The following is a 15,489-nucleotide window of genomic DNA, read 5'->3' on the forward strand; positions in this document are numbered from 1 at the left end:
CCTAGTTGAAATATGACGGAGCTCTCGGAGGGAAACTTCTGTGTTCCATTCTTCCACCCGGTTCTCCCCAGCGGTCAGCCCGGCGCAACTCTGACCGCTTCGGCGCCTGGCTGCTGTGTGGGCTGACCGCTTGTGGAGTGGACTCGGAGAGAGACCTGACCGCAGAAATACTGCAGCTCGGTGAGTTGGTTGATAGAAGAGGCGGTTTTACCATTAGGCATAGGTCGGCGGCCGCCTAGGGCCCCCTAGCCCTGACCGCCGGCACCCCTCTGTTAATGCCACAATAATCTTATTACCAACCTGTCACCGCAGACGGGATTGGACATGCTTCTCATTACCATAATTCCTGAACCGTTCAAGATATCATTAAAATTCCAAAAGTGCTGGAAAGATTAGAAATGGGGCTTTTCGTGCATGTACAATACATTACGGTAGCCACCTGGATCCCCTGTCTTCAGCACAACGAATCACAACACAGATTCAGAGAAGTGCTGAGTTTGTCATCCAAAATGCTCCGTTTTATAACTATTGAATGGCTGATCAGATTCAAAAAATTGCAACGGTTCCTAAAAGTACATAAAAACAGCTTTCCAACGATCTATAGCGTGAAGCAATCAGAGTTATGGACAATATCGCTACGAGGGGAAATCCTGCTGTACTGCCTGATTGAAACGGAGCGCAGCGCAGTGGTGAAAGCGGATAACGGGACGGGGAAGCTAATTAGCATAAAAAGCCACCATGAAATTATGGAAATGCCTCAAAGAAAATCAACACGATCCATTAGGTGTCCCAGAAGGCTTATATCTGAAGACAGTGACCATGAAGAAGGACAGATCTCCAGTGAACCAGAGTATGAATGTTTGTTCAGTCTTTATTTTTTATTTGAACAACCCTCAACTATTTGCTAATTGTAAGATTCAGCTTCATTCCAGCATTATTTATCTTTTTACAATAAATAATTATTTTTTTCTAACTTAGCTGGAGAGAAACTGCTTCAAGGTCTACCACATCAAATAAAAACGTCTGAAATTTTACAAAAATAAATGGTCTTAAAACTGCTAAAAAAATACCAAAGTTCAAACTTTTTAAGAATAGATGCAGTTCAAAGTTTAAATTGTTCGTTCCAAATTGTTTGTCCAGTAATTTTGAAGTTCCTGTTCAGAAATAAATGTAAAAAATTCTAATCCATGTTTTGCTTTTTTCACTTTTAAGCAGATTTTTTAAAGGCTTTAATAGAAATAAATCCTAAAAATACAAATCATACACTGAAAGCTGAGGTTGTTCTGAAAAAAGGAGAAGAGTTACACACACTTTGCACTTTTTATTACAATTTTACAGCCATAAGATTAGAAAAATACCAGGCGGCCCTGTTATAATTATGGTCATAAGAGGGTTATTGAGACGGCGATGCACAAACAGGAAGTGATTGGTAGTCATTCCACTCCAATCCAGTTGGTGGCGGTAATGCACCAAATTGTTGTTTGCCAAGTGCCATAAAACCACAGATAAGAAGAAGAAGAGAGGCGGGAGCGTTTGTAACAAACTCAAAGCGATAGTCAAAACATTAAACATGAAATGGAGTTATCCTAGTGGCTCCAATGAGAGAAAGAAGCAGCATGCTTCATAAAAGCTTTTATTTTCACTTCTAAAAGTGACGTTGTTTTTCGATGTAAACATCAAAAGGAAGCAGAAAGGAAAGACTATGGAAAATGTTTAAAGGGAGGAAAACAGACCAAATTGGAAAATAGAAAAAAAAAACTCAGGCTAAAGCACAGGAGCACTGACAGGAAAAAGAAAGCAGAGCAAATATTAAAAGCGCTTAAAGGGCGGGAAATACAGGAAAAAAGAGGAGGACTAATATAAAGGGAAAATAACTCATGTCAGAAGAGGGGAGAGTTTCGCAAATCCAGTTAAAGATAAGATTGTCGAAAATTTAGTGTAAGGGGCCCCATGTCTGTGTTCGCCTTGGGCCCCCAAATTGCTAAATCCGCCACTGATAATCAGATCCATAATCTGTTTTTAGTCATTTCCTCGGTTTTGGGGTTTACTTGGGGGCATCCTGAACACCCACCCAGTCCCTTCTCCTTCTTGTCACAGTCCAAGCGAGGGAGAATAATAACATCACTTCTGGCAGTGTCAATCGTTGATTTCTCCTCCTCTGCAGCTATGATGGTCTTCACCAAACACGTGATGGCAGCATCAACGTTTGTGTCGTCCTGGAGAAAAAGGTTTGTGAAGATGACAACAGAGGATCATTAGGGTTGTAACAGACAACTTTCAGCTACTTCTAAGGATAAAGATGATAATTAAAGAAGACACAATAAAAAAGTTTTTTTCCTGATCAGCAGGATCTTTGTAGATTCTTTAATTTTCTCACAAATTATTACAGTCTAATAAAAGAATTATATATATATATATATATATATATATATATATATATATATATATATATATATATATATATATTTAGTAGAGTATTACAGCAGCTCAAGATTTATTGGGATGTCTATTATGATTTAAATAAACTTATGAAAAACGTTTTTCTGGAGAAGTAAAAAAAGAAGGCGGTCATAATAGAAATGAGACGTGGAGGACACCCTCCTCTTCATGACAATTAAAGCTAAATTTTTTAATTTTGATGGAAAAAATAAAATCAACAGAACTGTTTACATTTGCAAAGACAACATCCAGTTCTTATTTATGGCAACTTGGGGGCAGTGTTTGACTCCAGGGTGTCACCTAAAAGGGTGTCCAGAAGTGAGTGCAAAAGATCTAATCTGATCCTATATTCTTTTATTTCATTTGAAAATAGAAAAAGTTAACCCTTTATTGAAAATAATAAAAAAAAAATCCCCAAAACAAAGATGAATGCTATTATTCGTGCAATTTAAGTGGACTTAGAGAAGTTGTCTCCAAGCTTTACTTCCTGGTTGCTCTGTGTTCTGACTCCTCTGGGTTCTGCAGAGGTTGAGCCATGACTGATGGTGTTTCTTTGTGTCTTCTCTATCGTGATAAGCCTCTACTGCTCTGATAATGTAGCAGATGTGCTCCAGATGGTTCTGTATGGTAAGGTAGGGTGGTACTTCTCTTTATTCAGAACTGCCTTTTAGATGGAATGCCTGAATCATCACAGAGCCTTCTGTGTGTTTTATAGATGGATGCAGATATTCGCTACTGCACCTACTGGAGAGGTTCGCCGACACTTTTTAGTTTTTGAGGTTTGGTTCTTTTTTCCCCTGATTTGAATCAAACCTGATCATTAAGTTGAACACTTTTAACCCTCCCACTGTTTTATGGGTGACCCCGCGAATAAAGTTGACCATTGAGCAGGATTGGTGGTTTATCCCTTGAGGTCCACGTGGTGGGGTGAGGTGGTGCTCACTCCTCACCCCTGCCACATGGACCCAAGGGATAAACATCAACCCTGCTCAATGGTCAACTTTCCTCGCGGGGTCACAGTGGGAGGGTTAAGCACAAACAAATGCCCAATTTGGTGTCTGAAAATAAAAGCTGCGTCTTGCCTTGGCAGAGGTTTCGAACCAGCCAACAAACCCGTGCTCCTGGTAGAAGCTGTCCAGTTTGGGAAGTTTGGGACACAAACCGTGACTACGCTGGTCACATTTGTTGGCCAACAGAACCGCTGGAACTGGCCTTCCATTACTCAGGGTGACCTGGTGGAACAGCAGACTTGCTTGGAACTGCCACAGGTTGAGTCTAGTCTGCCCCCAAGTGGACACAACAGTCTACTGCAGCAAATTCACTTACCTTTGAATCCAGATCTCCTTTCCACTTGAGGACAGCCTGGAACGTGGACAGCCTCGTCATGTCGAAGACCACCAGAGCTCCCACAGCTTCTCTGTAATACACCTGGGTCATGTTCCCGTAACGTTCCTGTCCTGTTGGACAAAAACAAGAAATGTTTGTGTTTCTGTCGTCCATCCGTCCGACTGTCAGAAAACTTCAGTATTAGTCAGAAATGTGATCAAAGCCAACAGAAATTAGGTGCTTTATGAAAAAACAAGTTAAACATTTTATAGCTCAAACACAACCCTGAAAAACCACTTGTTTGTTATGCTGAATGGTCTTTAAACACACCTAACACAAGAATTCCATCTGATCACACTTAGCTCGTGGTATACACAAGTGAGAAATGCAACTGTAACTAAAGTTCAGAGGTTATTGTTTAAAATGTCAAAACTTCTGTCTTTTGTGTTAAGGGAGCTGCAAAGGGGACAACATGAGACAATTTAACTATTATAAAGGGTAATGCAACCACAAAAATAGCCCACAAACTCACTCACTCATTTTACTATACCAATTAATCCTCATACGGGTCATGGAGAGCTGGTGCCTAACTCTGGCAAACAATCCACAAATTAAAGCAAAATAAGAAAAGTTGAATAATGACATGAGCTAGACTATGTAACAAACTGGCTAAAATAAAAATAGAATAGCATGAAGCACAAACAGCTTAATCATTTTAAAAATGCCCACAAACAAGAAAAGGACATTTATACAATATTAATAGAAAATGTAGTATAAATAGAGTTTCTGTGCAAATTTAGACCTCAAAACAACTGAAGAAAAAGTGACTAAAGTAGTCTGAAAATTACCTTTACATTTAAATTTTTTTGGGATTTTGCATAAAAATATCTAAATGATAAAGCAAAACAAAACATCTGCCAGCAGATGGAGACAAAACAAAGACAAGTTACTAACAGATTCTAAAAATACATTTTTTTGCTAAACAAACTAGCATAAAACATTTTTTCATGCCTCTTAACAACGTTCTAACATAGTTTAGCTATAAATGTTTTGCTGCGATAAAAGAAAATACAACAACTTGTGGTTCTCTTGCATTTGTCTAAAAAACCCCGCCAATAACATGGCTTTGTCTGAAGCATCTACGGTATTGGTTGTCGCTTTTGCCAAACCGCCGCACTTTCCTGGGTCCTCCGCTCATTATGAGATTTTTTTTTTTTTTTTTTTTTTTTTGCAGCAGAACACCACTGGTGTGAGAGGTTCTCTTGGCTCAACAATATCAGAGAAGGAGAAACCGCCAACTGCTACCACTTGAAATTTAGGACAAACTACCAGAGTCCAAAAAAAGAAAAACACTATTAGAAGTCACAGACAACAAAATATGTTTAGACCTAGGTAATGGCGACTGGTGTTTAGTGCTTTCTTGATTACTGTGGCAATGCTGGTTCCGGTATCTGCCGGACGCGACTCAGGGATGGTGGGTTAAGTGTTCTGTGACCGTGTTTGTGTTTAAAAGCTAGATTTCCTTGCAGATTTGCTATTGCAGCTTTAATTTGAATGGTTTGTCAGCTTATAGCCATTTTTGGTTTCCTATGAACAGAAACTTCTGATGATGATATGTTACAACCAGGGTTCGAAATTAACACCCGCCAACCCGCCAAATGCGGGTTAAAATTCGTTTTGGCAGGTACTGTTAAAATATTACTAGCCAGTTTGGCCGGTGATCCGTGAGGCAACCAAGCAATTCATGTCAGAGACACTCTGGGTCGTTTGCCCCCTCCTCCCCTCCTCCCCTCCTCGAAGACGAGTCACGACACTACCGTAAACCGTGTGCTATTTGTGACGTTTTAGATGCCGATTGGCTGCAGCGCACAGGCACGCTTCTGTCTGCTGTGCAATTTGGTCCAATCAACAATGAGAGCGCGACACCAGAAACGCCTGAAAACACAAGCAAAAAATACGTGATGAAGAGCGAAGACAAAGAAAAATCAGAGCTGGACGGCGAAGTTGGATAAAATGCTGCGGTGGTTAGGACAGATGTCTGGAGGAGGTGAGAAGAGAAAGGAAGCAGAAGATGAGAGTGTTGACAGAGCGTGCAAAGCGAAGAGAAGAAACTTCAACAGTAAATAGAAGTTACGGTGTAACTATGGTTCTGTGAGTTCCTGGATGACTGCCAGTGGCAGTAAACAGAGTGGATGTATCTCCTCGCGCTCTGCGCAGGTCGAGTACTAATGTAAACAAAGTCACGCACGTGACACGTAGCGCACCTGGTCGCGAGTCTATAAATTACGCGCCGATAGCTACGTTCGGGTCTCCCGGGATCTTCTCGCCCGCGAAGTTCCGAGTGACCCCTGTGACTGGCAGTCATCCAGGAACTCACAGAACCATAGCCACACCGCAACCCCCGTTCTGTTTCGTTCCCTCCTGACTGCCAGTGGCAGTAAACAGAGTGGATGACTTATGCCAGAAGTGTCACGAGGAACATAAAACACACCGTCACTCAGGAGGTAGCCGCCAGAGGCAGCACCGCCGAAGCAAGCGTGGACCCGTGGCCAACGTTGAGGCGGTAGAAGCGTGCAAACGTGCACGGAGTTGCCCAGGACACCGCAGCACAGATGTCCGCCAGTGGCACACCTCTCATCGCCGCCCAGGATGTAGCAACACTCCTGGTGGAATGGCACACGATCCCAGGGGGAGCCACGGCACCCACTGCCGCATAAGCCATCGCAATGGCATCCACGACCCAATGCGACAGCCTCTGCTTCGAAAGGGCCCGACCCCTGTTCACACCTCCGTGACAGACAAACAGCTGGTTCGACTGCCGGACAGTGTTTGTGGCCACAATATAGAGCTGCAGTGCCCGGACCGGGCACAGCAAAGTCGCCCGCCGTTGTTCCTCCGAATGAAATGGGGGAGGGAAATACGCCCCCAGCTCGATTGCGGCATTTACGTAGCCAGTGGGCAGAACCTTGGGAAGAAAGGCGACGTTGGGCCACAGCGTCACCCCCGACCCATCTGCCTTCCACCGCAGGCAGGCGGGGCTGATGTCCAGTGCGTGCAGCTCACTGACCCGTTTAGCCGACGTCACTGCCAAGAGAAAGGCGGTCTTCACAGACACCACTGCCAACGGGGCGGTAGTCATTGGCTCAAAGGGTGGCCCACACAGGGCCCGCAGGACCAGGGGAAGGTCCAAAGCAGGTGCCGGCCTGCACAAGGCAGGACGCAACCTTCTCACGCCCCGCAGAAACTGGGTCACCAAACAGTGAGCCCCAATGCTCCTGCCATCCACCAAGAGGTGGTTGGCCGAAATGGCCGCCAGGTGTACCTTAAGGGTCGAGGCGGCCCGGCACTTGTCAAACAGGTGTCGGAGGTACCGCAGAACCTCATGCAGGGAACAAGAACCAGGGTCCACGTCCCTGCCAGAACACCAGGTAGAGAACCGCTGCCAACAGCGAGCGTACGTGGCTCTTGTAGACGGAGCCCTGGCACTATCCAGCACCTGCTGTATGGAGGGCTCTAAGCCGACTGGGGGCTGCCTGCCCCTTTCAATGGCCACACCGTGAGCCGAAGATGATCTGGGGACGGATGCCAAATCCTCCCCTCCATCTGAGACAGGAGGTCCCGTCTCGCCGGCAACCGCCACGGCTCTCCGTTCAGCAGACTGAGAAGCAGTGGAAACCAGATCCTCATGGGCCAGTCTGGCGCCACCAGAAGGACCTCGTGTGACGAGTCCCTCACCCTGATGGAGGGTTGGTAAGATCAACGGAGACGGCGGGAAAGCGTACAGCCGAACCAACGGCCAGGCATTGGCGAGGGCGTCCATCCCCAGAGGGGCGTCGGCCTCTGCCAGGGAGAACCACAGAGGGCAATGTGTGCTGCTCCTCGAGGCGAACATATCCACCTGGGCCTCTCCGAACTGATGCCACACCCTCTGCACCACCTGAGGGTGAAAGCTCCATTCCCCCGGGGGAAGACCCCACCGGGACAGGCAATCCGCCACTGAGTTCCTCCACCCCGGAAGGTGCAGCGCCCTGATGGAGGCCAAGCGAGGGTAAGCCCAGGTCAGCAGCGTCTGAGCCTCCCTCAACGATCGCAATGACCTGGTGCCCCCCCTGATGGTTTATGTGGAACACCGCCGAGGTGCTGTCCATCCGGATGAGCACGTGCTTGCCCCGCAGAAAGGGCAAGAAGCGCCTCAGCGCCAAGTAGACGGTCTTCAATTCCAGGACATTGATGTGAAGCCGTGCCTGACGGGGGCTCCACAGCCCCTGGACCGACCTGCACTGCCAATGCGCCCCCCACCCCCGGGGTGACGCATCCGTCGTGACCACCTCTCGTCTGGCGGGAACCGCGCCAAGCGGGACGCCGAGACTCAGGTAGGCGACATCGTCCCAACGACGCAAAAGAGCCACACAGCTGCTTGTGACCTCCAGCTCGACCCGTCGGTGTCGCCGGGGATCCAGGCGGAAGCCGTTGAACCACCTCTGCAAGGGCCGAAGGTGGAGTAGCCCGAGAGGCACCAGTGCAGAAGCCGAGACCAGCATCCCCAACAGTCTTAGCCACACCTGGACCGGGGGTGCCGCCCCAAGGCGAAAGACCCGGAGCAAGGACCGAATCCGGACCCTCCTCTGCTCGGTCAGCCTCGCCCGCATGGCCACAGAATCTATGGCAATGCCGATAAAATCCACCCGCTGAGTCAGAACCAGAGAACTCTTCTGCAGGTTCACCGTCATCCCCAGCGCCTCGACGTGGGCAAGGACCCTGGCCGTGGCCAGACCCACTTCGCGACACGACGGCGCGCAGACGAGCCAGTCGTCGAGATATGGCAGAACCTTCAACCCCGCCCGACACAGGGGGCTCAGGGCTGCCTTCACGCACCGCGTGAAAACTCGGGGGCGAGAGACAGGCCGAATGGCAGAACCAGAAACTGGTACACCCTCCCGAGGAAAGAAAACCGCAGGTACTTCCTGTGCCCCGGAAGGATCGGGACATGGAAGTATGCGTCCTTGAGATCTATGGTCGTAAACCACTCTCCCAGACAAACCACCTGAAGGACATCGCGAGTCCGAAGCATGCGGAAGGGCAGCACCTTCAGGAACCGATTGAGACGCCTGAGGTCCAGTACCGGCCGCAGGGGCCCGTCCTTCCTCGGCACCAAGAAATATGTCGAATAAAAGCCGTCTGCCTGCAAATGCGGCGGAACGACCTCTATGGCCCGTTTGTCCAGGAGAACATCTATTTCCTGCATCAGGATGCTGACCCGTGCAGGATCTGTGACCGAAGTCACCCTGACCCCCGAAGGGGGTGGGGGCCGACGGCGGAACTGCAACCTGTAGCCCTGGGACATAGTTCGAACCACCCAAGCGTCTCCGCATTGGGCCTCCCAGAGGGCCAGGTGCTGTGGTGTAAATCTGCCCGCCGCCGGCCCACAGCCCTCAGGCCGTGTCCCGACGCCTGTTTGGGGCCCTGGGGGGGCGGCGGGCCCTGTCCTGCCCCGAGGATCCCCGGGGCAGTGCCTGACCTGCCCCCGAGCGTCTCCAAGTCCCTGCCGCAGCCGCGGTCTGCTGGGCGACCTGCAAGGGGGCGGCCGGACGAAACCGGTGCCGAGGGTCCCGTGCCCCTCGTGGCCTGGACTGTGGCATGGGGAGGACCCCTGCCCCGCTACGCCCACTCCAGGCCTCTGCGGCTTGTCTGGACTGCCGCCGACGTTCCAACGCCCGCTCAGCCTCGGGCCCGAACAACTGGCCCGGCACCACGGGCAGACCGTGCAGGCTCTGTCTGCAATCATCCGACACCGGGGCCTGCGCCAACCAGACCTGACGGCGAGCCACTACCAGCGTGCCCAACAACCGCCCAAGCTCCCTGGACATCAGCCCAAATGCTTGCAGGGCTGCGTCGTTCGTATCGCCCAGTGCCATCCCCGCTGCGCCTGACTGCAGCATCTGGGACTGGGCTAGCAACAGCATCGACAGCGAATTGCTGGTGCGTGCCATCCGTGCCCCGATGTCGTAAGCCCGGCACAGTAAGCTGTCGGTCACCCGACACTGGGTGCTCGGACAGCGGACCTGTCCCTCAATGCTTCATCCGGGGAGAGCACCAGAGAGGCAACGCAGTGGTCCACCGGGGGCATGCGGTCCAACCCGTAGGTTCCTGCCTCCCGCATCGATGCCAGGGTCCTGGCATCCCTACCATGGTGGGAGAGCTGTCTCGGGTCCCCCCAGCACCGCTGCAGCTCCTCCACAAAGGCTGGCGATGGTGGGACCTGAAACGGGGGCGCCGCCGGAGCCCGGCGGAAGAAGGGATTCCCCGCCGGACGGGCCACCAGCACGTCGTCCAGTCCAATCCTGGTCAGTGCCGCTCGCAGAATCGCCCGCAACTGACAGGGGTCCTCCGCCAGCTCAGAGCTTGCTGAGCTATGGAGAGACATCCCCGAGTCACCGTGACCTCCCAGGCCCGGGGGCTCCATTACCAGCCCCTGACTATGGCCCGGAGAGGGGCCCTCCTCCTCGAGGGACTGAAACTCAGAATTTGAGGCCCTCACAGAGATCAGGTCGTCCGGGCCCCCCTCGTCCGGGGCTCTGGTCAGCAGCGCTTTGAGCTGTTCCACCTCCGCCCGCAAAGAGTCCACTTCCTGGCGAGAGGGATGCGCCACACACCGCTTCTTGCGCCTCGGGCTGCCGCGTTCCTCAGCCGGTCTATCCCTCCGTCTCCCGGAACACGGGCGAGGGACACCAGAGGGCGGCAGGTCTGACTCAAACAGGAGGCACTCTACTTGACGTACCCTGTCCTCCCACACCGCCAGCAGCAAAATGCTGCAGTTCATGCATGGGTCAGTCAGCGCCTCTCTGAGGTGACCGACGCCCAGGCACTTAGGACACAAGTCGTGGCCGTCCTCCACCTGGAGGGGAGCCCCGCATGACGTACACTCCAACATCCTTACCGGTGTGGGAGACGCCAGCGACTCCACAGGAAATGAGCGAGGACTTCGAGGAAAACTGAAGAACGCGATTCAGTCCTGGAGTTGTAAAACAACACACGTGTGTGTGTGTCGGCTGGGTAATCTGAGCGTGCCACCACCACGGTCAGAACGTCCAGCCCCACTCACCGGCAGCGTTGTAAAACAACACACGTGTGTGAGTCGGCTGGGTAATCTGAGCGAGCCACCACCACGGTCAGAACGTCCAGCCCCACTTACCTGTAGCGCTCGCCGGCCGCACCCACCTCCCCTTTCCACAGGGGAAAACCTGCGACCGCCACCGAGCCCTATCCGAGCCGGCAGCGGCGGTCCGAACGGCGCCGGCCGGCCGCACCACCCGCACTCGGTAACAATTACCAGAGAAATAACAGTGTCAATCCACCGCCCCAGAGGGCTCCTTCGAGCGCTCCGACCACACGGTCCCGGGCAGGAAGACGCCAAGTAAAAACAGTACTCACCTCTTAAGACCGATAAGATCCGAATCACGGACTTACGGAGCAATTGACCAGCGAAGCACGCCAGGCCAACAGCGAGAAGATCAAAGAGACCGGAACGTAGCTATCGGCGCGTAATTTATAGACTCGCGACCAGGTGCGCTACGTGTCACGTGCGTGACTTTGTTTACATTAGTACTCGACCTGCGCAGAGCGCGAGGAGATACATCCACTCTGTTTACTGCCACTGGCAGTCAGGAGGGAACGAAACAGAATGGCAGACAGGCCGTGAATGGCTTGTGTTTGACAATGAAAATGCAGTAATGTTTTCTAAAATTTGCCGAGTGTACACGAAAGAAAAAAACAAAACTAACAGTTTTGTGGTGGGGACTAATAATTTTAAAATCGAGGCTGTAAAAGACCACGAGAAAGCTCGAAGTCACCAGGAAAGCCTCCAAATGAAGATTGCTAAGGCAGTTCCAGTTGAAGAGAGTGTTGCTGGGAAAAGCCTCTCTTCACTCAGAAGTTTGGAGTTGGAAAAGATGCAGCTTCTTTTTAGAAATGCTCATGCCATCGCAAAAAAGGGAAGGCCTTTCACTGACTTCGCATGGATGTGTGAGTAAGTAAATCAATCATTCCATTTACATGTTTCAGAATCAGTGCATTTAAACTGATACAGAGTGATGATGTACACGCCTTTACTGACACAGATGAAATGTTATGCTTGATTTCAAAAAGAAAAAATAAAAGAACTCAGTAACTGAGCTCTGCACTAACTTTGGCTTCATTCACATGATTAATTTAGGGTGGACAGAAAGAAAGGCTTGAAGATAGGAGAGACACATACAAATGACCACCAAGCAAAAGAATTCATACACTACATAGCAGAGGATGAGAGGAGAAAAATGAAGACAAGATTATTAGATGGCAAGTTCATGTCAGTCATGTCAGATGGATCCCTGGACAGTGCAGTGATGGAAGAAGAAATTGTTTATGTCAGGAGTGCCAGTGAAGGAAAAGTTCAAGTTGACTTTGTTGGGGTTAAATCAGTCTCAAAACCAGATGCTGCAAATATAGCTGAAGCTGTGTGCGGTATGTTGGACAGTGAAGTCAGCACTGATTGTAAGAAGAAGCTGGTTGCCATCACGACTGATGGAGCATCTGTAATGACAGGAGTAAACAATGGTGTTGTTACAAAACTGCGTGGAGACAGATGTTACGTGCTTGGAATCCACTGCATGGCCCATAAGCTTGAACTCTCCTTTTCGGATGGAATAAGGAAGAATGTGATGGTCAGGAAAGTTGAGGACCTGTTGAGTGGACTCTACACCTTATATCATAAGAGTGGCATAAACAGGGCCAGCCTAAAGGATCACTTCAGGGAGCTCCACCTTAAGCCTTTGATGCCAACCAGAATGGGTGGAACCCGGTGGCTCCCACATTTCTTCAATGCACTTGATCATTTTCTCAGGGGATATGTTGGCTTTGTCCACCACTTAGAGGAGAAGGTATGTTAATTTACAGCCTACTAAAACTAGTGTAGATAGATACAATGTTCTCTAAATCTGATACTCATTATCATCAGTTTTAATCCGGTCTGTGGCTGTGATATAATTTAGTTTATTTGTCTGTAGTCCCAAAATACCACGAACTCCAATGCAGTTCTGAGGGCAAAGGCCAAGGGGTTCCTCAACATAGCCAAGGATGGTGGGGTGCTCAGGTTTTGCTGCCTTCTCCATGACACCATCTATCAACTGAGCAGCTTCTCCAAGTCACTGCAGAGGTCCGTGTCAACCCTGGCTGAAGCTCAGAGTTGCCTGTCTTCTACTCAAGCTGCCATTCAAAAGTACAAGTCAAGGTATGTAACCTACATTGTATTCTTTGATTTTAGGTTTTGTTGCTTTCAAATAAATACTGTAGATATGTGGATGGATGAAATGACACCCATCAATCTATCTGCACAACTGTAGACCTGGGCCTAAGCTGAGATCAGTGCTGGACACAGACACATATGAGGGAGTCCTTCTGAAGCCTTCTGATGCTGGCCAGCACAACAAGGCAAAGAACGAGTTGATCGGTTCTCTGTGTCAATGCATCACTGCGAGATTTAGTGGTGTGAACGGTGGTGTCCTGCATGCTATGCGACTGACCAGTTTCCAGTGCTGGCCAGAGGCAGACACGAGTTTCGGTTAGTGGTGGACACATCTTGCCAATGCATTTTATGATTTACGACAACTTCTGAACTTTGTAGTAATGTTTTCCCTTGTTCTCAGATTTTGGTGATGAGGAGATAAACAAGCTCACAAGTCACTTCCGACATCTTCTGCTGTCTGCAGGAGTGGGTGTGGACTTGATCCCTGGTCAATGGACAATTCTTAAGGCTGAACTGTACACAGCAGGATTTAGCCAAGGTATTTAGAGAATTATGTTAGAGAAAAAAATTAACATTGATGTTCCTAAATGGCAAAGTTTTTAACAAGTCCTTGAAAAGCTAAAAGTCTAATAGTGTAAGGTTTTAATTTGTTAAAAGCGCATTACAAATCTAATTATGTCTTTAAAATAATATATAAAGCAGCATTTTAAACTATTGCTTGCTAGACTGTAATTTTGTCTGACCCTTCTGCAGGAACTTTTGAGAAAACCTGGCCTACTGTGAACAGAATGCTGCGCCATCGGTGTCCTGACGTCCTTTGCCTCTTTGATGCTCTCCTCACCATCCCTGCAAGTACAGCTGACGGTGAAAGAGGGTTCAGTGTCATGAAGCAGGTAAAGAGTGACTGGCGTTCACGCCCAAAGTCTCCTAACGATCTTCGTCCTGTAGCTCTAACCTCCTTGGTGATGAAGGCCATGGAGAAGATCATAAAAGAGCACATTGTAAGAGCAACTGAGCCCCTGATGGATCCACTCCAGTTTGCTTATCGTGCACGCAGAGGCGCCGATGATGCAAAAATCTTCATCCTGGACTCCATCCACAAACATCTGGAGCTCCCTGACTCCTCCGCCAGACTTCTTTTTGTTGACTTTTCATCAGCATTCAACACTCTGCAGCCTCACATCCTGGCTACTAAACTTTCCTCCCAATTTCATTTAGATGACCAGTTAACCCTGTGGATACTGGACTTTTTAACCAACAGCACTCAGAAAGTTTGGGTCAACAACTGTCTCTCCGGTCTCCGTTCCACCTCCACCGGCTCCCCCCAGGGCTGTGTGCTGTCCCCCCGCTCTACATCCTCTCAACCGACGACTGCAGATCCACACATCCCAACTGTCACCTGGTGAAATACGCTGATGATACAGTCCTCCTATCACTGTTGTCAGGCTCCTCACAACACCACAGACCTGCTCTTCAGGAGTTTGTAGAATGGTGTGACAGCTCCAAACGTGACCTGAATGTGAGCAAAACCAAAGACATGGTGGTGACCCTCTGCAGGAGGCCGAGGGATCCGGCTGCTTCAGTCACCACCTTTATCCATGGGAACCCAGAGGAGGTAGTGGAGGAGTACAAGTATCTGGGAACCACCTTTGACAACCTCCTGAAATTATCTGCTAACACAGAGGAGATTCTCAGGAAGTGCCACCAACGGTTATATCTCCTTAGGAAGCTCAACTCCTTTGGAGTCAGCTCCTCAGTCATGATGACTTTTTACTGTGCCTTCCTGGAAAACATCATGACCTTCTCCATCACTTGCTGGTTCTACTCTCTTAGCCTCCAGAACAGGAACAGACTGCAGCACACTACATCAGTGTGTTCCAAAATCGTAGGCCTGCCTGTCAGAACTCTTGCTCAGGTTTTCTATCAACAAGCCCTTAGACAGGCAGCCAAAATCCTCCACAACCCCTCTCACATTCTTCACCCCGCGTTTCAATGGCTCCCCTCTGGGCGACGCCTACGCTGCATTTCCTGTAGTCACTTTATTCACTTACTCAGTGATTTTTGCATATTTTACTGTTTTATCCATCTTCTTGCTGCTTTATTACTTCCTTATTGCCTATTTATTCATTGTTCGTATGTCCAACATCATGCTGCTCTGCTGTTATTTTTATTTTTATTTTATTTTTTTAATTGCCCCTCGGGGATAAATAAAGTTTTTCTGATTCTGAAAGGTGAGACCCTCTCTGACCTCCTGAAAACCCAGTTGTGCTCACCTGACATTAAAGACTTTGATCCAACCAAAGCCATTGACATCTGGCATGCTGACAGTTTGCGCAGACGCAGGCCTGAATTTGTGCGTAAAAATGCAACAAAAGAAAGTGATGCTTACTCAAATTCAGAAAAAGAAACAAGTTCAGAGAGCTCTGAGGATGAGGATGTTTGAT

At 49.1% G+C, this 15,489-nt stretch overlaps 3 protein-coding genes across 5 annotated transcripts in view; 2 read left to right on the top strand and 1 right to left on the bottom strand.

The window, feature by feature from the left end:
* Nucleotides 1–15,489, top strand: part of LOC129165487 (zinc finger protein ZFP2-like) — a 155,502-nt gene that overhangs the window by 59,167 nt on the left and 80,846 nt on the right. The gene's annotated exons all lie outside the window — the stretch shown is intronic.
* Nucleotides 913–3,939, bottom strand: LOC139066110 (ras-related protein Rab-38-like). 2 transcript variants are annotated; one of them, XM_070548052.1, is made up of 2 exons: nucleotides 3,766–3,939; nucleotides 913–2,216 (listed from the first exon to the last, which is right to left on the bottom strand). In XM_070548052.1, the coding sequence occupies exons 1-2, from the start codon at nucleotides 3,937–3,939 to the stop codon at nucleotides 2,001–2,003; spliced, it is 390 nt and encodes a 129-aa protein (XP_070404153.1). In that variant the 3' UTR covers nucleotides 913–2,000. The 2 variants fall into 2 exon arrangements, with proteins under 2 accessions (XP_070404153.1, XP_070404154.1); XM_070548053.1 differs by lacking the exon at nucleotides 913–2,216 and adding an exon at nucleotides 3,468–3,671.
* LOC107373391 (zinc finger protein 862-like) lies at nucleotides 11,397–14,453 on the top strand. The gene is made up of 5 exons (XM_070548037.1): nucleotides 11,397–12,680; nucleotides 12,807–13,030; nucleotides 13,143–13,360; nucleotides 13,446–13,583; nucleotides 13,799–14,453. Exons 1-5 carry the CDS (start codon nucleotides 12,078–12,080, stop codon nucleotides 14,449–14,451), a joined length of 1,836 nt encoding a protein of 611 aa, XP_070404138.1. The 5' UTR covers nucleotides 11,397–12,077; the 3' UTR covers nucleotides 14,452–14,453.

The sequence above is a fragment of the Nothobranchius furzeri genome, chromosome 2, assembly GCF_043380555.1.
Source record: "Nothobranchius furzeri strain GRZ-AD chromosome 2, NfurGRZ-RIMD1, whole genome shotgun sequence".
Taxonomy (NCBI): domain Eukaryota; kingdom Metazoa; phylum Chordata; class Actinopteri; order Cyprinodontiformes; family Nothobranchiidae; genus Nothobranchius; species Nothobranchius furzeri.

What these genes read in the sequence shown, in the direction of transcription:
- LOC139066110 (XM_070548052.1), bottom strand. Translation starts at nt 3,939, where the DNA reads ATGGACGACAGAAACACAAACATTTCTTGTTTTTGTCCAACAGGACAG. An exon ending in AAGGAGATCTGGATTCAAAG is followed by an intron (nt 2,217 to 3,765) that starts GTAAGTGAATTT and finishes CTTTTTCTCCAG; the next exon opens with GACGACACAAACGTTGATGC.
- LOC107373391 (XM_070548037.1), top strand. Translation starts at nt 12,078, where the DNA reads ATGAAGACAAGATTATTAGATGGCAAGTTCATGTCAGTCATGTCAGAT. An exon ending in TCCACCACTTAGAGGAGAAG is followed by an intron (nt 12,681 to 12,806) that starts GTATGTTAATTT and finishes ATTTGTCTGTAG; the next exon opens with TCCCAAAATACCACGAACTC. An exon ending in ATTCAAAAGTACAAGTCAAG is followed by an intron (nt 13,031 to 13,142) that starts GTATGTAACCTA and finishes GCACAACTGTAG; the next exon opens with ACCTGGGCCTAAGCTGAGAT.